Source organism: Balaenoptera borealis (genome assembly GCF_965194805.1).
Source record: "Balaenoptera borealis genome assembly, chromosome: 16".
In the NCBI taxonomy this organism is placed as follows: Eukaryota; Metazoa; Chordata; class Mammalia; order Artiodactyla; family Balaenopteridae; genus Balaenoptera; species Balaenoptera borealis.
Window position 1 is genome coordinate 85991304 of NC_138872.1, and position 23795 is coordinate 86015098.

At 49.3% G+C, this 23795-nt stretch overlaps 1 protein-coding gene across 9 annotated transcripts in view; it reads right to left on the minus strand.

Annotated features, from left to right (window-relative positions):
* The window catches only part of SDK1 (sidekick cell adhesion molecule 1), an 829158-nt gene that overhangs the window by 201923 nt on the left and 603440 nt on the right, over positions 1 to 23795 (minus strand). For all 9 annotated transcript variants that reach the window (XM_082362848.1, XM_082362846.1, XM_082362847.1 and 6 more), the window contains 6 exons: positions 21381 to 21464; positions 17763 to 17957; positions 15011 to 15127; positions 13664 to 13831; positions 11590 to 11692; positions 8747 to 8923 (listed from right to left, as the gene is read on the minus strand). In XM_082362848.1, the coding sequence (XP_082218974.1) occupies positions 8747 to 8923; positions 11590 to 11692; positions 13664 to 13831; positions 15011 to 15127; positions 17763 to 17957; positions 21381 to 21464 (844 nt within the window). The remainder of the gene's footprint in view (positions 1 to 8746; positions 8924 to 11589; positions 11693 to 13663; positions 13832 to 15010; positions 15128 to 17762; positions 17958 to 21380; positions 21465 to 23795) is intronic.

Below are 23795 nucleotides of genomic sequence, written 5' to 3' on the forward strand. Positions count from 1 at the left end.
CTTCAGCATTCACAGTGTGTTTTATTTTCCAAACATAATTTGATTTAATCCCTCTAGTAGGGATTAAACAACTAATGACTCTCACTTAAATCGAGTGGGGAGCGCCGATTTTATACAGTAGACTATTTAATTGAGAAAACTTGGTCAACAGTTTGTTTTTACAGCTAGAGGCTGTTAGTGGGAAGGCAGCAAGCCATAGGATAGGAAAAGGCCTGGGAAATATAATTTACTGTGGAAGTTTCCGACACCAGCCATTTGGAGTTACCAGCCAAAATGCCCATATGTATTCTTGGACAACGGAGCAGCCCCATTACTGAGCCTGCGAGGTTATATTGTCGTTCTGTCTTCTGCTGGATAATGGAGATTTGGGAAAAGCACTGGAAGGGAAATGTGGTACAAACACTAACTGGAACCCCACGGAAATAGTAAACAATGCATCAGCAAGGCTATAGAATGGAAACACAAAGCAAATAAATTCTGGAAAGAAGTTACTAACAGAAAGGGTCTTCATTGGGATTTACTGGTGACGAAGCGTCAAAATCCAACTGCATAGTTTCTACCACCGAGGGGTCAGCAACCTTGCAATCATGAGCGGCCCAGCCCGTATTTAACCTTTACATCTCACGCTCCGGGAGCAAGACCCTGTTCTGTGGCCATCAAGAACAGCTTCTCCTCCTACAAGGAGTGCTGGGAAAGGGGAGGCCGGGTATCACCCGCTTCACCCACTAACTAGCTTCTGGTCTCTCTTAGACATCAATGATTGCTAACCCACACAGGTCAGCACAAAAAGCCATAATTATCCTTGATATTTTTAATTTAAAAAATGTACTCATTACACTTTGAAATTTATTAAGCTGTTATGTGCTTGCAGCTACCTAAGAAACACAGCTCTCTCTAACCCACCACACCGTTTGTAAGCAAACTAATATTTCTAACATAGACTGCGACTTTATTTATTTATTTATTTATTTAACATCTTTATTGGAGTATAATTGCTTTACAATGGTGTGTTAGTTGCTGCTGTATAACAAAGTGAATCAGCTAAACGTTTACATATATCCCCATATCCCCTCCCACCCCTCTAGGTGGTCACAAATCACCGAGCTGATCTCCCTGTGCTCTGCAGCTGCTTCCCATTAGCTATCTATTTTACGTTTGGTAGTGTATATATGTCCATGCCATTCTCTCACTTTGTCCCAGCTTACCCTTCCCTCTCCCTGTGTCCTCAAGTCCATTCTCTACATCTGCGTCTTTATTCCTGTCCTGCCCCTAGGTTCTTCAGAACCATTTTTTTTTTTTTTAGATTCCATATGTATGTATTAGCATACAGTATTTGTTTTTCTCTTTCTGACTTACTTCACTCTGTATAACAGATTCTAGGTCCATCCACCTCACTACAAATAACTCAATTTCATTTCTTTTTATGGCTGAGTAATATTCCATTGTATATATGTGCCACATCTTCTTTATCCATTCATCTGTCGATGGACACATAGGTTGCTTCCATGTCCTGGCTATTGTAAATAGTGTTGCAATGAACATTGTGGTACATGACTTTTTTTTTTTTTTTTTTTAAAGAGCTTAAGAGATCTTTTTTTTTAAAAGAAATTCACGTTCTTTTATTTATTTATTTATTTATTTATTTATGACTGTGTTGGGTCTTGGTTTCTGTGTGAGGGCCCTCTCTAGTTGTGGCAAGTGGGGACCACTCTTCATCGCGGTGCGCGGGCCCCTCACCATCGCGGCCTCTCTTGTTGCGGAGCACAGGCTCCAGACGCGCAGGCTCAGTAATTGTGGCTCACGGGCCTAGTTGCTCCGCGGCATGTGGGATCTTCCCAGACCAGGGCTCGAACCCGTGTCCCCTGCATTGGCAGGCAGACTCTCAACCACTGCGCCACCAGGGAAGCCCCATGACTCTTTTTGAATTATGGTTTTCTCAGGGTATATGCCCAGTAGTGGGATTTCTGGGTCATATGGTAGTTCTATATTTAGTGTTTTAAGGAACCTCCATACTGTTCCCCATAGTGGCTGTATCAATTTACATTCCCACCAACAGGGCAAGAGTGTTCCCTTTCCTCCACACCCTCTCCAGCATTTATGGTCTGTAGATTTTTTGATGATGGCCATTCTGACCGGTGTGAGATGATACCTCATTGTAGTTTTGATTTTCATTTCTCTAATGATTAGTGATGTTGAGCATCCTTTCATGTGTCTGTTGGCCATCTGTATGTCTTCTTTGGAGAAGTGTCTATTTAGGTTTTCTGCCCATTTTTGGATTGGGTTGTTTGTTTTTATGATATTGAGCTGCATGAGCTGCTTGTATATTTTGGAGATTAATCCTTTGTCACTTGCTTCGTTTGCAAATATTTTCTCCCATTCTGAGGGTTGTCCTTTCGTCTTGTTTATGGTTTCCTTTGCTGTGCAAAAGCTTTTAAGTTTCATTAGGTCCCATTTGTTTATTTTTGTTTTTATTTCCATTTCTCTAGGAGGTGGGTCAAAAAAGATCTTGCTGTGATTTATGTCATAGAATGTTCTGCCTATGTATTCCTCTAAGAGTTTTATAGTGTCTGGCCTTACACTTAGGTCTGTAATCCATTTTGAGTTTTATTTTTGAGTATTGTGTTAGGGAGTGTTTTAATTTCATTCTTTTACATGTAGCTGTCCAGTTTTCCCAGTACCACTTATTGAAGAGGCTGTCTTTTCTCAATTGTATATTCTTGCCTCCTTTATCAAAGATAAGGTGACCATATGTGCATGGGTTTATCTCTGGGCTTTCTATCCTGTTCCGTTGATCTATATGTCCGTTTTTGTGCCAGTACCATACTGTCTTGATTACTGTAGCTTTGTAGTATAGTCTGAAGTCAGGGAGTCTGATTCCTCCAGCTCCATTTTTTTCCCCCCAAGACTGTTTGGCTATTCGGGGTCTTTTGTGTCTCCATACAAATTGTGAAATTTTTTTGTTCTAGTTCTGTGTAAAATGCCATTGGTAGTTTGATAGGGATTGCACTGAATCAGTAGATTGCTTTGGGTAGTAGAGTCATTTTCACAGTGTTGATTCTTTCAATCCAAGACATTGATATATCTCTCCATCTGTTTGTATCATCTTTAATTTCTTTCATCAGTGTCATAAAGTTTTCTGCATACAGGTCTTTTGTCTCCTTAGGTAGGTTTATTGCTAGGTATTTTATTCTTTTAGTTGCAATGGTAAATGGTAGTGTTTCCTTAATTTCTCTTTCAGATTTTTCATCATTAGTGTGTAGGAATGCAAGAGATTTCTGTGCATTAATTTTGTATCCTGCTACTTTACCAAATTCATTGATTAGACCTAGTAGTTTTCTGGTAGAATCTTTAGGATTCTCTATGTATAGTATCATGTCATCTGCAAACAGTGACAGTTTCACTTCTTCTTTTCCAATTTGTATTCCTTTTATTTCTTTTTCTTCTCTGATTGCTGTGGCTAAAACTTCCAAAACTATGTTGAATAATAGTGGTGAGAGTGGGCAACCTTGTCTTGTTCCTGATCTTAGTGGAAATGGTTTCTGTTGTTCACCATTGAGAACGATGTTGGCTGTGCGTTTGTCATATATGGCCTTTATTATGTTGAAGTAAGTTCCCTCTATGCCTACTTTCTGGAGAGTTTTTTCATAAATGGGTGTTGAATTTTGTTGAAAGCTTTTTCTGCATCTATTGATCTCTGCACCTCTGCACACATCTCTGTCCTGGGGCTCCGCGGGATCCAGTGGTCAAATTCCCACAGCCAGGAAAACCCAGGGTCTACACTCGATTTCAGATCATGCTTCTCAGCCTACATGAGGGCACACTCACTTAGCAGTGACCGATCCGACAGGTGAGTGGACAGCTCTTTCTCTGGGGCTGGAGAGCTTTGTAGACGGTGGGCTGCTCACTGCTCCGTATCTACAGGTCACTCCACAGCAGCCCCCCATCCAGGCCTGAGCTCAGGAAGTCCTTGGAGCCAGCTTAGGCAAGTCCCTCTGTCCAGCCCTCCGAGCTTGATGCTCACCCAGGGTGTGAGTCTGGGAAGAGTGGTTTCTGACGTCCCCCCTCCCAGCACTGAAAGGCCAGCAAGGAGAATGCCACAGGGCGTGCCAGAAGTAGGCACACTGAACAGCAACAACGGCAGCCCTGAGCTTGGTGTGGAGGGGTGAGAAAAGACTGTTAAAAAGATTGACGAGACTTAGGAACTTAAAAGGCAAAGTGGCCTTGAGACATTTAGAACCGGAACCGAGATCTAAAGCCCAGTGGTGCCAAGGACATCGCTGTCCGTGATGCAGCTAGAAATAACGAGCCCTCGTCCACTGCTGCCCCCAAAGAGTCCATGGTCGCCCCTGGAGGACGGCCCACGCCAAGTGTGTTCTTTACAGACATGACAGGACTCAGAGTTGGAAGGAAATTTAGATTTTTTTGCCCCTAGTTCCAGCCTCTCCCCTCCATGGAAATTCCCTCTAGCGTACCTCGTGTCCAATATTACCTGTTTCACAATGCAAAGAACTTTTTAATATGCATTGGAAATGTACACTATTTCTTTAAATGATGTTTCGGTTATCTGGAAAATTAAGCTTTGTGAGATACTTGACTAACCCATCAATAGCCGATAAATGAGGCTTTAATATATTCTGAATCCATCTCAGAGAAGCTCATCTAATAGCGGGAGATTGTGTCCTGGCACCTTCTCCGCCAAGTCTGAAAGGAGATAAATGATCAGCCAGTGACTCACAGACAGTGATTTGCAGACAGGGCGACAGCGGAAAGGCTCTGAGAACATCAGGGACAACGGGGGATGAGGCCAGTGCTGAGTCACTTCGTGATTTAAAGAGGAATCACCATCAGGAAAATGACACCGCCATAATGTCACAAATGAACGACAACAAAACCTGGGCTGCAGGGGACGGCGATGAAGCGAGGTGTGTTTGAGAGGAACGGCTTGGGGAGAGGCTTGAGAGAAGGCAGTTGGCACAGCGGTGGCCGTGGGGAGCTGCTTTGGTGGGAGAGGGTCGGATAAGTATTTCCTCCGTAAAAGCGCTGTCCCTCTAACGCACAAATGACACCTTGGTCAAACCCATCTTCTCTGACTTCATGCTGAGGATGAAGGCGATGGGGGCCTGATAGCTCTCGAGAGATGGTATTAAATTGTTCGCTCCTTGTTATGGCTTTGTCGGAAGTGGTTTTACTGAAAGAAACCTCTCCCACTGTCTCGGGGTCCGAGTCTTCCAGTCGCTCTATAAATCAGGTTTTTCTCTGCACTCCGGGCTCAGAAGAATTAGTCTCTGATCTCAGAAGGAAAGATGCAATGCTAATTGGGTCTTTAAATGATTAACAATCAATCCAAAAAGCCTTCGCGCCTGGTCCCTCACAGCAAGAAGCTTTGGGGGTCCGGAGTCATCCCAGAACCAGTTCCTTCCTCTAAGGCCCTAGCAAACTAGTAGGAGAGACACAGCTAACACAACTGGTGACCGGCGTTAATGATGACTGTGTGTTGTTAATTTACCAGACGCATCAGGAGACCCCCTGGAATTGCAGACGCCTCCCCTCTCGGGGAGGGGATGAGGCAGACCCCTCAGAAATTAGTCCTCCTCGGCAGTACCAAATCCCAAACGCATTTCAACCTGGTAAGTGGAGCAGGGCTTCCTCAGACACTGATGGGGCACCTGCTATGCACCTGGCGCCATTCCATGCACAGAGGGCTGGCTCTGCAGCAGACAGACACACCTAGTGTGTCAGAGGATGAAAGAGAGAAACTTCCTGGCCCTGGGTGACGGGAAGGGTGCCGTGGATGAAAAGAGGAACATTTGTTATAAGATGGTGAGGAACGGTAAGAGCTGTGTGACTGATTGAGTGTCTGCCCCAAGCTAGGCTCCCGGCCAGCATTTACAAACAGCGGTCCACTCAAACCTCACCGCCACCCTTTAAGGTAAATGGCAACGTGCCCAGTTTACAGGTGAGAATACTGAGACTGAGGTGTGAGGTGACCTGCCCGAAGTCACACAGTCAGTGAGAACTGGGGAGGGATCTCCAGGCCAGCCTCGCTCCGGACAGCCAGTGACCCTGCGTGGACTGTGGCTTCTGCCCGCACGGTGCCCCCCCGCCCCCGGCTGGCACAGCACCAACTACCAAGCAAACCAACAGGAGAGATGCCAGCAGGTGGCCTGCTTCTGAAAAGCCCACTTGGGGTGCTCCTAATTTCTACATTTAACGAAGTAGCTTTTACCTCAAGTGGGGAGGCTGGGGAAGCAGGCTTTCAGGCTCTTCGGAAGGACACTGTTTAGCCATAAGTACCTCTCAGTCACTCCTGCAACGGGAGATTTTTTGTTGTTGTCATCTGAGTGAGTCAGGGAAATGTTACTGGGCTGGATTTGTAAGTTCTCCGAGAAGCACAAAACACCCTGCAGTCCTGAGTTGCGATTATCGTTATTGCTATCGTCATCACTGATGTCTCAGAGTTAAGACCTTACTGGATGTAAAGATACACCATGCTCTAACCTACAACCTTCCCCATTCATTCCGATTTGGAAGAGTGGAGTACTCATTACACCAACAATTCACAAGGAACCACTGTCTTCCAAATCAGCTCTGTAACCAGTTGTACCTAAATTGGTTTGAATCACGAATCTGCAAGTATTTCTATATTTAGAGAGGAGGTGTCTTAGCATTACACAAAGCCTATTATTTTATAGATACAGCAACGTTTGCTGAAAAATGTATTTCGCTTAGAGGAAATCAAATAAGCAAATACTAGGGGAGATGTGCAAATCAGGAGAACATAAACATTGTGCAGAAGAGAAAGAGTTCGCTATACTGGAAGCACACCATTTGGCTTCTGCTGACAGAGTCTTTATGAAATGCTAACACTTATTTATGTGGTACCAATGATGGATGATCTAAGAGTTCTCAAAGGTAGTTTAAAAATTGTGAATAGCACAGTGCATTATGTGAATTCACTGGTCATGGATGCCAACATCATCAACAGTTTTTAAAAAGATCCCCACGTGAGCTACGGATGGAGGAGGAAAGCCAGCCGACCAGAGCTGAGCAAGGGTTGGCCGCCCAGCTCTCGACGGTGCGGGGAGCCCAGGGCACGTGAGCATCTAAGGGAAGGTGAGGGGCGTGAGTGGAATGTCCGGGAGGCTCGCCGGGAGCCTGCAACAAACACACATTCATTCAACCAACCAATGTGTATTTATTGAACGCCTAAGGTATGCCAAACACTGCCAGGCACTCAAAATGCAGAGCTGTGCCATCCTTCTACTTCAAGAGGGAAGAAGTCGCCCGCGTGATTGGTGCTGACGAGGGTGGAGCAGGTGCTGGGAAGCAGGGGAGAGACAGCCTGCATCCCGGGGGGCAGGAAGGGATCCTGCGCTGATTCCCAGAGGACGGGCGTGCCCTTCAGGGGGAGGTGACAGAAGAGCCAGGCCAAGCCACGGAGGCAGCAGAGGCTGAGGTGCCCTGGATGGGGGTCCGGGGGCCCAGGAGGGCAGGAAGAGCCCAGGGTCAGCAGGTCCAGTGGCGAGAGGCAGGGTGGGGAGACCCCCACTGATCTTCTAGGGCTGAAAGGCAACTGGGTGACCTTCGATCACAACAGGTGACTAACCCCTGCGGAGAACAAGGTCGTCCTGGGGAGAGGCCAGCCTGGAGGCAGAAGGGCGCTTTCCCAGGTTCCGCAGGCCCAGCAGCCGCCTTTCTGGGCTCACAGCTGCCCGTCACTAACCCGTCAAGTCCCGCGCACGGGCTGGCAGAGAGCCGCTCGTGCAGGTGTGTGTGCAACAAACAATGGGGGCCCTGGGTGCAGCACCAAGCAAGTGTTTTTCTTTTTCCTTTTGAATTCCCTCAGCCAGGGCCTGGGGATTCAAAGGCAAATGAGACGTGCCCCTGTACTCAGAGTGTTCACATCCTGTTTCAGGGAATGATTTTTGCCTAGAGAAGCCTTCCTGGGTCGCAGTGGGCAGAGTCCAGTGGGAAAGACCTCTCAAGCCTCTCCAAGGCCTTTCCTGACGGCCAGCGTGCCCCTGTCGACCAGGGCTAGCTGCTGCCCCGCCAGCCCTGCCCTGCTTCTCTAGTTTCGGGTTTTACTTCTGTGCGTATGGGCTGGGGGAGCATCTTGGGGGGGGGCACCATTTTTAAAAAGCAGGTAAATACATGTCGGAAAAACACACTGGGTCAGCAGGCTTTTCAGCTTCCTGCCCGTGAGGGGGGAGCTGTGGGAGGATGCGCTCGAAGCACAGAGGCGGACGCAAGCAGGGGTCCCACGGCCCCTGCCCCCAGCAAGGCCCAGGTGGAGGGAATGGGCGGCGGCTCCCCGCTCCCAGGAGCTCAGCAGACGTAACGGGAAGTGCGCGTTTGCCCACAGAGCGGCAGCTGGCTTTCCTGGGAACTGGGGCAACCTGACGCTGACCGGAAGTTCTGAGGGGCATCACGTGGAAAGGCGGACCCACTGTTACTTACACATGGTGTGGTAAACAGTCTATCACGATATGGGCTCAATGGGGAGAATGGGATAAAAGGGATCAATGAGGAGGAAAACCAATAATTAAACCAATAATTAAACCGTCTAAACCGAGGCTGAACACATTGCAATTTTAAGGTTACCACAGAAACCCCCACCCGGTAAGTGTGTGTGCCTGAGGCCCACGGCGGTGGCCTCTGACCACTGGCTTGCGACCCGTCACGCGTGTTACGTGATGCTCACGTGGGGAGGGTTGACACCGTGGACACGGAGCAGCGCGATACTCACATCACCTCCAGGCGGGCTGTCCTGGAGTCGTTCCCGCCCTCGGAGATGACTCCACAGGTGTAGTCGCCAATGTCGCCCGACCACGTCTGGCTAATGAGGAGGGACCCGTCCTTCTCCACCACAATCCTGGAGCTGCCAGATGGGGTGATGACCACGTTGTCCTTCTTCCACACGTAGCTGTGGGTCAAGCAGAGAGTCCTGAGTTAGGACCCCGGTCGCTGATCCTTCCCTGTCTGTTAAAAAGCAAGCAACTGGGACTTCCCTGGTAGCACAGTGGTTAAGAATCCGCCTGCCAGTGCAGGAGACACGGGTTCAAGCCCTGGTCCGGGAAGATCCCACATGCCGCAGAGCAACTAAGCCCGTGAGCCACAACTACTGAGCCTACGCTCTAGAGCCCGTGAGCCACAACTACTGAGCCCACGTGCCACAACTACTGAAGCCCGCACGCCTAGAGCCCATGCTCCACAACAAGAGAAGCCACTGCAATGAGAAACCCGCACACCGCAAGGAAGAGTAGCCCCCGCTCACCACAACTAGAGAAAGCCCACACATAGCAACGAAGACCCAACACAGCCATTAATAAATAAATTTATTAAAAAAAAAAAAAGCAAGCAACTGACGACCTTGTGAGTACAGTAAAAACCGCCGAACTGTGCTCTTAAAAGGGTGATATTTAATACTATGTGAATTACATCTTAAAAGAAAAAAGGAAAGCGACCAGATGTCTTGGTCACAATACAAAGATAGATGCTGAAGTTAAAACAGGACAAAAAGACAAGTGCAGACATTCGTCTGTCTTTGGGTTCAGGACGGGGAGTCTGAGGGGTCCTGACCACCTGCAGTGTCACCACTGCAACTGCACCTCCCGCTCCTGCAGGAAGGTCCCTGGGGGACAAGAGTGTAGCCTGGGCAGGGGGCAAGGTCCCCAGGGTGTCCCCGTACACGTTTTCTTAAAATCCAGCCATTCTGGGGACTTCCCTGGTCGCAGAGTGGTTAAGAATCCGCCTTCCAATGCAGGGGACGTGAGTTCGATCCCTGATCAGGGAACTAGATCCCACATGCCGCAACTAAGAGTTCTCATGCCACAACTAAGGAGCCTGCCGGCCGCAACTAAGGAGCACACGTACTGCAACTAAGAGCCGGTGCAACCATAAATAAATAATATAATATAATATAATATAAATAAAAATGTTTAAAAAAAAATCCAACCATTCTGGCAGACTGCCCTTAAAACTGCATTTCTTTCTCTTTTAATTCTTTATGACATTTTAGCACATTTTTCTTTTCAAATGTAGACTCCACTAAGAGCCTGTCCAGCCCCTCACTAGTCACGGCTGGATGAGATCAAAGTGCTGGCTTTCCTTTCCAAAGTACTGGATTGGATTTCCAGAATGCACCCAGTTATTTAAAGGCTTAATGCACACAGAGCACAGACATGTACAAACTGCTCCTCTGGAATTACCCCCAGACAGAGCAGGATTGTCTCCACCAGAAGGAAGTGAATCAGCTGCTCACTTGGGGAGCAGCGTTCAGCGGCCAGTGTCCCTTAGGGTCAGGTGCTCCTCGGGACACAGGGACCCAGGACAAGGGGTGCCCCAGAGTCAGCAGCCTAACTCCTTCTCAGGAAGGAAGCTCCGATTTTGTCTGTTTAATCACACTAAAGAAGCTACAAGAAAACCACGAAGATCTGAGGGGGGTTTCTGGTGTGCCCTTAGGGTAGCAGAAAACTGGCTCCTTTGTCCTTTGTTCGGTGACACTCCCAAGTCCTTTAGAAACGAATGAATTCTTTCCTAGAATCCTAGAATTCTCCAGGTAATCTCTAACTTGTTGGCTTTCGTTTCTTTGTTTTGCATTCAACATTCTTGTAACAAAAGCAAACTTGGTTTCTGAGCTCTGGGGAAACTCCAGAGAGACAGGTAGAGATGTGGAAATTCACAATTTGTCAAACACCTGCCCAAGAAGAGTGAGAACACAGCTTGGTCTCTGAACCCAGTTAGTAACGTGTCTGTACGTCAACAGCTACCTCCCTCTGCTCAGCGCGAAATGTTCCAGAAAGAAGGAGAGCATCTTGATTCTGTCACTTGGCTAACTGCATGACTTTGGGGCTAAGGCCAGAGTGAAAATACTAGGATGACTGCATCTCTCTTTCTAGATTCATTTTCAAGGCTGGTTCTGAAAATCAAAAACTATTCTGAAAGTGGCAGCCCTTTGGGAAGAAGCTCGCCACCGACAGCCAGCTGTGTCTGCTGCCGTGTGTCTACCTGGGCTGTCACGTTCTTCATCATGACCGTCCCCGTCTGAGTCAAACAAAGACAGGTGTCACCACCCACTTCGCGGACCTTCACGTCCTCTGGGTCCCTTGGTTCCCCGCAGTTTCCTCTAAATGTGTTAGATAACCGCGGCTGCCTTTCTTCCATGCGGAGCTCCCTCCCTCCATTACACAGTGGAGCCATCCTTGGAGTAGAGAAAGTCCCTCGAGTCTAGCACAGCCCCAGCGCAAACACTGCTGAAATCCCATTCGATCCCTCTGGATTTTTCTCTCATTAAGTATCAGCCTCTGACAAGTACGTTTTACAGATAGTGTATTAACCTTGGCAGAAAAATCATGAAAAGCTGTATTGAAGTCATGAAGTGGAACATAGCTCACTGTAAATAATACATAAGGCTGGAGTGGAAAATGGGATTTGTGTGATTAATGATGGAGCCCAGAACTGTAAGATGCCGTAATCAGGGATCTGTGGCTGGAATCAAAGTTCCTGAAATTCTCCCTTCTCATCTCTACTTCAGTTCCCCAGCTCCCAGAATACTAATGAGCCCCAAACGCTGTAATTGACCAAGCTGACCGGAGAGAAGTGCGGGGGTCGTGGGTGGTCCCACAGTGCAGCGTGGCCGTGGTCCCCTTAATCACCACGCGGTCCTCTGGAGGGTTCACGATGGACGTTCGATCTGGAAAGACACAAGTCGCGACTCAGACAAGATGACGTGCCTGAGCGTTTCCTCCCTCAGGGGGTGACGAGTCGGTCATCTGACATCAAAACCTCCTAATTTTCTCTTATCTCGGCAAAACCAGTGTACATGGAAGCACACAGAAACGTTCAGGGAATTGAAAGCAAGCCTGTTCGCCTCTCAGCTAAGGGAGACGGGCCTTCCCAAGCCCGTCTCAGGTCACCCCCGGACCTCGGACACTCCGGAAGGAAACAAGAAGGAAGATCGTATGCAGATGGTTACCAGGTTCTACATCCTGAGGAGAAGTCTGGATTCTTTCCCCAGATTATCAACATTCTGGTAATTTCTACTGTCTACACAGTACGTCATGACTTTGCAAAGTGCTTTCATTTATTCTGTTTTACTTAATCCTCACAACAATCTTGTGAGGGTTGTGATAATCCTTCTCCCAGAGATCAGGAAGGAAAACCGATACTCAGAAGTACAGGGTCTTGCCTGATGCCATGGGGCCAGTAAGCAGCGGGGCCTGGTGCTACGTGCAGGCCTGCAAGATCGTCCAGACCTGCGGCCACCCGACACTCCACAGCTGCCAGAGCCAAGGCCCCGGAGATGGCCCTGTGGTGTGTGTCCCCACGCTGCACGCCTCTCAGGAGGGCGCTGCTCTGGCACCAGGAAAGGAGACGGAACTTGGAGCCACGAGACTGGGTTCAGGGCCCAGCCCGACGGCTTACCAGGGGGGCATCCAGAGACACGCCTCTGAGCTTATTAGTTTTCTTGTCTATGAAAGGGGGTGCTGCGATCACTCATGCTGGGACAGAACAGCGTAGGTGATGCCTGGGAAGACCCCTGCAGGCCACACAGCACTGCACCAACCAGTCTAGCGCTATTATAATTCTGAATCTCAGCAGATCCACACAATTTTCCAGTGACTGACCTACAGAGATGCAGACATCAGTTTTCCACAAGATTTTAAATTTATGGTTAAGTTTTGGGGACACTGGATGAATCAGATGTGGTTGATAGAATAGACCACCAAATGGAACAAAACCTCTTTTTTAGTGCTTCACAATACTGGGAGGATTTGGATTCATTCCTTTTAAACTTGTGATATTTTTAGAACACCCAATAAATGAGAAAGGGTCATTTATCAAAGCGGACACCAACTATATCATAGGAAACGCTAAGCAGATACGAAATAAAGCACAACAATTTAGTCTTTCCTCAAGGATGGTATTTTAACAAATTATTCACTCAGGCAATTTAAAAATTTCTCTCCTCATATAGATGGCTTTATAAAAATCTATTAGTGAGCACTGACTGTCTCTTGCTTTTTTGAACAATAATTTTTTAGTAATATAGATATGGATGAAGCAGAGAGAGAAAAGTTTATCAGCCAGTGAAGCTAAATACTTGGTAATCCAATCCTTATGTTCTGGAAAACAATTTATTCTGCATTTCAGAAACCCGTGTTATAGATAAAATAAAGAGAAACAAAAGCTGGAGGAACCACAAAGATCCTTCAGTTCACTCCTAACATATAGGAGACATCCATATTTAATACACGAGGAATGTTTTAGTGGGCTATAATGATAGTATAGAAAAAATGCTTTCTCTGGGATTTTCACTCTTGGTCCACTTTTCTTATGTGATGCTTATAAGATTAGCCAACCTATCAGTTTTTTTAATTTGAGCTAGTTTTTGGGGTAATATCCCTACTCTACTGAGGTTAAAAAGTTAATCTTTTATCTCTCCTGAAACGCCCCCATTAAATCTTTGAATACATTTTCTAATTATTCTTTTAGAAGCTGAAAAATTAATTACTCAACAGATTTCTCCAAATTAGTTGTAAACATAATGATTCCCCTTTGATTGGATTAGCGAGTCCAAGGGCATATTGACATCCCCAAGCACAGACGACACGCTGATTAAACCGTTATTAACAGAGAGCTCCGCACGGGCTGTGGTCCTTACTCCACACGGTGAGCGTGGCAGACGCGTGCAGGGAACCCTCGGAGTTGGCTGCAAAGCAGGTGTAGTTACCAGCATCCTGGATTAAGACAGGGGTGATCTGCAGACCCCCAGACTCAAGGAGCGTGAACCTGGGAATCCGCACGGAGCCGCTGGCCAGAATGCGGTTTCCTGAGGACGACAGACAAAACAGCAACGTGAGGACTGCAACGTTCGAGAGAAGGTAATGCTCTGGCCGCACCCAAGAAAATAATGTGAGGAAATAATCAGAAGAAAGTGGAAACTTTATGCACAAAAGTAACCAAAGCAGTTTGCTTTAGCGTTAACTAGAATAACAGAAACCAAGAACATCCTAATCGTCCAATATTGAGAGATTTGCTTAGACAAATTATGATCCACGTATGTGATTGTTTCCTTTGGGTGACTGATTTTGAGTTTTCTTTATATGTGTATGCATTTGAAAAGTTTCTCTACAAAGCCATTATTACATTCTAAATCAGGAAAGACAAAAAGAAAATATATAAAATGAAAGAACCCTTCTTTCTGATTAATCTGTAGCTTCCCAGATCTTTATGTCTACAAGCCACGGCCCCAGTGCACGAGTCATACCTTTGAGAGTTGGGAAGCCACCGAGTGGTTTTCTGGGAGTGAAAAAAGATGTAAGTTTTGAAGTTTCACCCAGATACAGTCCACTAAGCATGACCAGTTAATCTATGAGGATGAACCCAACTCAGCGGGGGTTTGTTAAGGACAGACTACGTGTGCTGTTCATTTAGTGGCAGGTGTGCGGAACGTGTACACAGGGCTGCAGGGGAGCTGCAAAGAGCCCGAGATGTGACACCACTCTTCACAGATGTGACACCACTCTTCACAGATGTGACACCACTCTTCACAGGAACTGACACGACAGTCGGATTAAGAGCGCCACACACGTCAAACTGCGGAGGATGCAAGCGATCCTGTGCTAGAGCAGCTTTCTTAGAAATGAAGGCGGATGTAGTCTTAACTGTGAATATTACCAAGGAAGCAAGCCTTCATTCACAAAGGGGAAGCTGCAGCTGAAATCCAGAGCCCGTCAGGCCCGGGGCACCCGGTGAAGGGCTTGACGGAGGAAAGCGCCATTCGCACGGTGTACAGAAATGTGCTTCCTCTTCTAGGCTGTGAGCTGCACGATAAGGGGTCTTGCTCGTCTGACCCCTCCCCGTGCCCCTAGCATCGGCCCCGGTGGGTGCTCAGTCAATGGTTTTTTACTCTTTACCGAACGAATGAGTGAGAATAACAAACACAACGTGGGGCCGCTGGGCTCGCTTCCTGCGTTGGCCGCGCCCTCCAGCAGCTGTGGGCGCCTACCTCTCCTCCACGCGATGGCCGGCCTGGGAGCCCCGGACACCGCACAGCTCAGGACGGCTGTCGCCCCGTCGGTAACCGTGGTGTCCGCCGGAAGCTGGGTGAAGGCTGGGGCGACATCTAGGCAGAGGAGGTGAACAGTGAAACACTCAGTGCGTCGTCCCTCGGAAACGCTCAAGCCAGCCTGGTGGAGTCGGCCACCTGGGCTTTTACAGAACTAATCACAGAGATAACTGAGCGATAAAAAATGAAAACCTTTCAGCAAGACTACAGCCCTCCACTACCCGTCTCCCAGGAAGCACCTATCTTTGTTTACAGCCTAAAGAGAAATACGGTCTTGTGACGTAATGGACACACAAGTGGGGAAGAGCAGGAAGAACTGTTTCTGACCAACGTTAAAGAGGAGAGAGATGTTTATTTAGATAAATCAAACAAGCTGCTTTCGTTATGTAAAAAAAATAGAAAAAGCTCATTTCTGAATATCCTACATTGCCCTGAAGATGACACTTTGACACTACCTAGGATCTGTTCTGAAAGTTAAAACAACCAGATTCCAAGGGCTTCAGGGAAGAATTCCTGGGGGGAGCGTTGGGTCTTCCTGTTCACGGGGGACCGCCCGGGCCTCCGGCTCCAGCAGCCCCGAGTGAGAGCCAGGAAGACAGAGGCAGCTCGGGCCGGCTTCGGGGAGGGCTCCGCTGGCTCTGCACTACTTTGAGAAAGATTAAGCCGGAACCCCTGAGTCCCAGCTGTGACTCGCATCGCCCAAATCCTGTGTAGGGGCCCCTGGGGTGCCTGGGCCCATGCCCCCGGGGCAGAAGTGGGCAGGCCCAGTGGACCCCGGGGTAGCCGCCCGCCTCTGCCCTCCCTCCCCACTGGGCGTCCACCTCTGGTGTGAACCCCTGGACGACCTGGGGGCCCCCCAACTGGTCTCTTCTGCTCGTCCCCTCATTGTCGCCCCTACACCAGGTGCGGAGGCCCTGTGAAAGCTTCGGACGATGCACGGCCAGTGCCCACCTCAGAGCCGCGAAGGCCCCGCTCACCCGTGCTCGTCGTCAGCGCCCTTGTGCCCGCACACACGGGGGCCGCCTTGTCCCCCCACGCGTCTGTCGGGCACCTGCAGCGCCCACCTCCACCGCGCCTCTCCAAGGCTCCGCAGGGCAGGCCCCTCCCCACCTGCAGGCCTCGCTCCAGTAAGAACCTCTCAACTCAGAGAACCCACCCCGCCCCGCCCGCCCTCTAAAGGGGCTTCCCTGGCCGCTCTGGGCCTCGCCTAGGCTTCCTCTGTGGGGCCCTCACCGCCCTCTGCCATCTCTCCCCTCCCCCAGGACCCTCCGTCCTGGAAGCACGAGAACCTCTTCTTCACGGCGTCCTCTTAGCTCTGTCCCCGAGCCTCAAGGGCCCGGAGTAACTGACACAGATGCTCAATAAACGTTTGTTAAGTGAACGAATAAATACTGATTGTTTTACACACTATTTTTCTTTCATTAAAAGTACTTTAATTAAAAAAAAAAAATCCATTTTGCCAAACCCTGTACTTACAAAACAGATATGCAGCATTATCATGATCACGTATTTATTTGTTCACCCTCCAGTTGTCATGGTAACCAGGTTAAGTAGCACTTTCATTTAAATTTCCAAACTGATCCTCCTAAGAACGCTGTGAACTGGGCTGGGTTGGTTCCATTTTGAAAAGAAAACTGAGGCTGAGAGAAATCAGGCGATCTGCCCTGGGTCTCTCCCGAGAGCAGGGTCCGCGAACCACCAGCCCGGGCCAAATCCAGCCCGTCCCTGCTTTCGTAAACGGAGTTCTGTGGAACAGCCACGTCTGCTCAGAATCGTGTGTGCTGCCTGCAGGCTACGACAGCACGGTGAGGAGGAGCAAGAGAAACCACGGCCTTCAAAGGCGAAAACAGGCACCACCCGGCTTCTCACAGAAAAAGCCTGCCCATCCCTGCCCTACAGCACCCTGGCCCACGATTCCAAACAGGCTTAAATAATGCTAATGGATCAAAACTCAGTTTCTGGCTCAAGTCCCCAGTATTATTTCTGCTGCTTGAAGTGATACTGGTTTCCTATGCTCCACAACGCAGGGGGAATCTGACCCCCGGCCAAGATTGGAGGAAATGACCCCTAGTTCACCAAAACATATGCATGAATATTTCAGGATTGGGTTGGTCCCTTCCTAGTTCTGGCTGACAAGAGCCACTGGCCACGCACACGCTGACCAGTTTGCTTTCTCCGACGGCTCTCAGCATTTTGCTTCCAAAAGGGCAGACGTGAGAGGTAGAGTTCCCTAATCACTAAACTCTACTTCGTTTTAGAAGAACAACATTACGACTATGGGAGATTAAAGAGAAAACCCACAAATATAATAAAAACCTTTATCTTTACTTTATTTTTCAGAGTGCCAAAGTATTTCTGTTACTGGGACAATAAAAGAAAGTCACAAAAGTACTATAATTGTTCGATAAAACTAAAATAGAGAATGAATATAAAAAACGGAAAAAAGGTCAAGAGAAAAGGACTAGGGACGAGGCGCTCACCTAACAGTCTTCCTAGTTCCGTCCAGAAAGGTGGGGGTTTGTCCCTATGTCTCAATAAAGCAGCGCGTTCAAGTGCTGGGGAAATCAAGGCTCCAGAGGGGCAGGGAGACCGCCCGGGATACGGGAGCTCGGGCTGAACAGACACTGGCATTTTCTGACACGTCCACGGGCCGAGGACTGGGAAGCCCGGCTCTGCATGGCGTAGTACTCACTGGTGACGTCCAGGTAGGTGTAGGTCTGGACCTCCCCGCCCTCGTTACTGGCGAAGCACTGGAAGATTCCTGAGTCCTCCGGACGCAGCTTCTGGACGCGCAGGCCTCCACTTGACAGCACTTGGTATCGAGGGTTCTGGAGCTTGTAGATGGAGACCGCGTCCTTGAACCACCGGAGGGTGGGAAGAGGGGCCCCTGGGTAGAAGTGAAACAAAAATCATTAAGTTTCGAGAATTCCTTACGTGAGGACTAAGTGGCGGTATTTCAACGGGCATTTTCTCATCTAGTCGTCCCTCCAAGCACCCCGTGAGGCGTCATTTTTCTCATCGTATGTGAAGACGGGGAGGGAGAGGCCCGAAGGGAGCGGCGTGGGGCGGCTGCAGACCCTTCCGGCTCTTCCCACGGCCCGTGCTCTTGCCCAGACGGTTCTGGCTGCGACTGACCTCAGACAGGGCTGGGAGGAAGGTCTCTGCCTCTGCCGCTCGGGCTCGGGGAAGGGTCACCAGGCGGAGACAGGTGGGCCCCCTCCCCCCGCCGACTGTGCCATTGGGCAGAGCACTCAACCCCTCCTTGTCCCTGTAGGGAACAAGGGTCACAGCGACCTCAAAGGTGGCCGTGAAGGTTAACTGGGTCAGGATATGAGTACCTAATGGGGCCCGGCCCATGACGCGAGCTCAGTGGACGGCACCGCTCGCTGCTCCGCATCACAACTAACGACAGCACTAACGCGCGCCGCCTTGGCAACGCCTCCGTCTAAGGAGCGGGCTATCGCTGACCACCCGCGTGTGCGCTGTGCTGGGGGAGCGATTGCTTAGGGAAAGGCATAAGCACAGGAGATGCATCTGGTTCAGGCTGAGGAGACATGAGAGGTCCAAGCTGTGGCTGCAGGAAAAGTCACCTTGGCCCCTGAGACCAGCGCGGGTGCAGCAGATGAGGAGGAGGGTGCAGGGCGCCCCCGACCCTGTACCCAAGAGCGGAGTGAGCCGAGATCACAGCCAAGACTTCGACCAAGAGGGCGAGGGTCACGCAGAGGCTCCGTGCCCAGCTGCCCCGCCTGGGTGCCCCTTCCTCATCCTGATGATGTTACAGGGAAGAACCAGGCCTCCAGGCCGTGAGACTGGAGCTGCTCGCGGTCTCGCCACCTGGAAGGAGGTTGAGTTTGGGGTCGGATGGGGTGTAGGCGGCAGACAAGGTCACTGGGGCAGAACCCAGGTTGGCGACGAAGGGACTGTCCTTAGCCCGGGAGCACGAGGGCCTCTGCTGCTCGCCCCCCAACTGGGTGTGGTCAGTGCAGGTAACCAGGCGGTGACGCACTGTCTCCTGGTGGCCTCGCTGCGTGGGACACACCGGGCTCCTCCTCTTGGTGGCTTTTCCGGGAGCCTTGGGGAACCAGCTGAGGGAAGACTGCTTCCGTTCTCCTTCTTCCTAAACCTGAGCAGGGTCAGGTTACCCAGGGGGGTAGACAAGAGAGCCCGTCCAAGGAACGAGACCACGGCACTCAAGACAAGAGTTCTGGGCTCTGCGGGGCACAGTGTGTTTGTTGTGGCTCTGAGGGAAGTGCAGAACGTCTGGGCTTATTTCTAGATCTCAGATGGCGCTGTGCCTCAGTTTCCCTAATTAGAAAATGAATTTCAATAAAATATCTTGATGTGATTCATGTTGAAAGGCACACGCAAATCCCTTGACTTAAGATGCTATGTAGGTATAAGATGTCTTCTTTAATAAATAAAGTTAATGTCATGGAATACTTCGAGAGAATGTATTCTCAGATTCTGTTCTTTGCTTAAATTATGCTTCCTGTCACTTTTCATTAAATCAGGAAATTAAAAAAAATCCATTGCAAGGTAAAAGCATAAGCAATCCACGTAAAATCTCATAATAGCAATTACATGATGTAGCTTTCATAAAGAATAACCACTTCGCATGCGGCTATAGTTGCATTGTCAAAAGAAAGAAGTAAATTATATGATGGCAAGGCAAGGCTGAAAGACCCGTTCAGTGTATATTTATAAGCATGTACTTAACAAGCAGTTTACTCTGCAGAAATCATGCCAGAAAAGCAACCTCTTGTCAAGGGGAGAGCCTAACATTGTCATTTATTGAAAAATAATTGTTAGTGTATAGGGAACTAGGAGTATTTCTATTTTGGGGCAATTTAATGTCATACACAGAAATCTTATCCCCACAGTATTGTAGATTCTCGTTTCTAAAATATAAGCACTCTAAATATTTTGTAGCTTCACTTTCACAGAGTTGTTGGCCTTAAAAAGCGGGGGTGTTTATAGAGAAGAGAGAACAATGCAGCCACAGTAAGGCAAAGAGTTCCACTTGAAATTCACAGGACTCTTCTCATTGCTGTCTTCTCCCGCCCTGAGCCCGAGCAGCGGAGGAGAGCAGAGCAGGGGTGGAGACTGCACCCTGGGAGCTGGCGGGACTGGGAACCAGAACCACTAAGGAAATGACTCTTCCGGGCGGGGCAGCTGTTGCAGAGGCTCCGTGGATGGAGGGGAGGGGAGGGGACTCCTGGCCGGACGCCCCTCCCTACGCTGACCCTCAGCACGGTCCTGAGCGGCACTCCCACTCCTTCCCAGAAATGGAAAGTGACCTGCACATCGGTGGTATCTGTTCCGAGTCCCAGGGCCTTGGCTCTCAGGGTCCAGGCCGAAGCACTGGCTTTGGAGCTGGTGCCTGTGGGTTTGGATCCCGTCTCCACCAACACGTGGCCCGAGGCAGGCCGCCTGTCCAGGGCTCAGTGAGCAACGCCCCGGCGCCAGACCGCGGGCGGAGCAGAAGGTGCCTCCTTCATTGTCCTGACTGCGCCTTGAGCGCGTTACTTAGCTTTGCTTCTTAAGGGGCGTTTTCCCATGTACAGAGGGACGTAACGATCTCTCTCTTACGCAGCTGTCCTGAAGATTCACAGAACTGTTACGAATCCTCACCCGCCAAGCTCTTAGAAGAAAAACCCCACCCTTAAGATGAACAGGTGTTAACATAAAGGGTCCTTTTCCTCACTTGACAATCTCCAGAGGACTCGTGAAGTTTTGTTTATGAAACTGCCGTGGAGAGCCTGTCTCTGTCGGGGCGTTTAGCGTAACTACTTGCATGTTGGCCACGAAATGGGAACAGTGGGCAACGAGGGGTCAAGGCTCTCGGGACGAGAGGCAGAATTCCCTGAGTGACAAAGGGAAAGTCAACTCAAAGCTGAAAGGGGGGAAAAACAGAAGATTTCCTATCCAAGAAGTTAAAACAATCTCTCTTCTCTCAAGTGGGCGTGGTCACCAGTCCCGCTCACCCCGTGGATGAGAATGAACTTCCTGCCCCAAGTCTTAGGGGTCGCGCGCTTGCAGAATCAGAGCCTTTGAAGGGAGTCAAGGGGACAGGACTTCGTCTCTCTCTGTTGGGATGGACAGGGTAAGGCTTCCTTGCTGTTCCCTTGGGGAAATATTACCCCTGCTTTGCAGGTTACATGCCCAGCAACTGAGTTCTACTGCACGCCAGCGGCCCCGTTTCTAATCGTCACGGTCCACTTGCCGCTATCCAGAGGACGGCTCTGCCCTGGAGATGCCATTTCTGTTCCTCCACCACATCGCTGCTTGCCCTGTGGCTCCCCGCACTCACCCATGGCTCCACACACGATGTCCACGGTTTCTTCTACTTCCACTAAAATCCGGCTCTCGGGTTCCTCGGTAAAATACGGTGGCTCTTTAAACAAGAAAAAACCGAAACAGCCCGTAAGCCAAAGAGGTATATTTCAGAAGACCCTTACAGCCTACAAGAGTTTGAGCTCCTTTTAAAAACTATTTTTGAAAACTTCATTAGTTACCATCGTGCACACAGACTCAGAATTCGGTGCACAGAGGCCAAAGGCAATTTATAGTCTAAGGTTTTGGAAAGCAAATTACTACTCAGGGCAATGGCTACTTTTCAGTTTATGGGCTTGAATAATGGAATATCTTAATTCACATTTTAGAAGGACTATCCCATGAGGTTCATAAAGGTTTATATTTACAGCACAGTATTTTATAGTCTAGTTTGCTTCAGTATCTAAACTAAACAACAACTCAGGAAGCATGTCAAATAAAGCACCACAGACAGGCACCCAGCCTGTTTCAGGGAACAGGGCAGCCTATTAACATATTTTTTAAAGTCTTAGCAGTTCTTCTTCTCCAAAATATAGATTTAATACTTCAGTGGAATGCAAAATAATAGCTAAGAGAAGAAAGAAAATGGGTCTCTCATCCATCTTCAGTAGCAAAGGAAACCCAACCACTTGCATATCTCCAGACACCCTGCTCGCCCGCCTGTTCAACAGCAAAAAAAGCAGTGGTTGTATTAAACAATGAATTTCCTTGGAGACTAAACTGCAATATTTTTCTCAGTTTATTCAGCAGGAATTCAACGGTGGCACGGCCAAGTTCGAGGAGTATTAAGGTAGTAGTGATTTCATTATCATGATAACAAAGGGCCGTTGTATTCACTTTCCGTGTGATAATTTCCAGGCGCTGTCTTCCAGAGTGGTTTATTTCCACTGTAATTGTGTCGAATGTGGATACTATAGCTTGGCCTGCCTCTTGTATTGACTATATCTTTAAAACAGGGTGGGACCTAAAAGACGAAAAAGAGAAATGAAAACTTAGCATTTCAAGGAGATGATTAAGGAGACAAGGCTGAAGGCTCCTCACTGGAAGCAGTCAGGTATCAATCCTGCAATTACCTGCATCGCTCAAGCAGAAACAATCTGCTGAAGGAACCAGTCTGGCTGAGGCCACGGCTGCAAATTCACTAGACGGAGGCAGATTCTCCACTTAGTTGTGTGTGTGTAGAGACCAGGCCTCAAGAAATACTGCAGAGAGCCCATGTCTCTTCAAGCTGGTCTTCATCGTACACTGCTGCGTGCACACTCCTGCGTGCACATTCAGCCGCGTCTCCTGCGTCCATAACAACGACAACAGCGTTGCTTATGCTCTAACTACACAGCAGCTGCACCCTGCCAAGGCCCTGGTGTGCAGGTCACGCCTCATTTTCATCAGCAAATGCTGAAGTTGATATCTACCCCTGTGGTCTGGTTAAAGGGATGTGAGGGGAAAGGAAAAGAACTAAGCTAAAGCATCAACATCTGCTATGACGGATTACAGTTTTCCTTTCTTAACTTACACATTTTATTTTGAGATCAGTGGAGAGTCCCACGCATTTGTAATAAATAATAGAGATCTCTTGTGTCCTTTACTTAGTTTCCCTCAGCGGGGACATCTTGCAGAAACTATAGTCCAACCAAGATACTGAGAGTGAAACGCGTAGCCTGTTGTATTCAACGTCCCCCCCCAACCCCGCCCCCCAGCCTTGGTTGTTCTCGTGTGTACGACTCGTGCAGGTCTGTGCACCCACACCACGGTCAAGATGCAGAACGGGTCCACCACCACCAGCCTCCTCTACGCTGCCCTTCTGTAACCATGCCCACCCCAAGGTCCCATCCTGAACCTCTGGCAACCACGCATCTGCTCTCCATCTCTATAATTCTGTCCTTTCAAGAACGTTACATAAATGGAATGATACAGTATGTAACCTTTGGAACTGGCTTTTTCCACTCAGCATACTTCCCCTGAGATTCTTCCAAGAGGAGTCACACTTCGGTGGGAAGAATCCATACCTATAGATGCTCAACGTCTACAGGACCAGACAATTCCCGAGGCGCTGATTGCGGGTGCTGTCGGGCACCCTGGCCGACGTCCCGGGGCTGCGCTCCCTTGCCCTGCAGTGCCCAGGTCTTCCCCAAGTGCTGGGGGGGAAGCCCCCAGGGCCAGAGACAACGGGCCCCCCTCACATGGTGACCTGAGGCTGGACCGAGCTGACTGAAGGCCCGGCTCTGGGACTGCAGGTGCCTTAGGGACCCCCGGGCCTGCTCAGGGCGGCTCCTCCGCGAGCGCCGTCATCCCCGCCCGGCCCGTTCCCCGGGGCGCCCGGCACGGGCTCACGGCTCCGTACCCTCTGTGGCCCTGAGCTCAGGGCCGCGGGGCTCCCTGGCGCGTCCCGTCG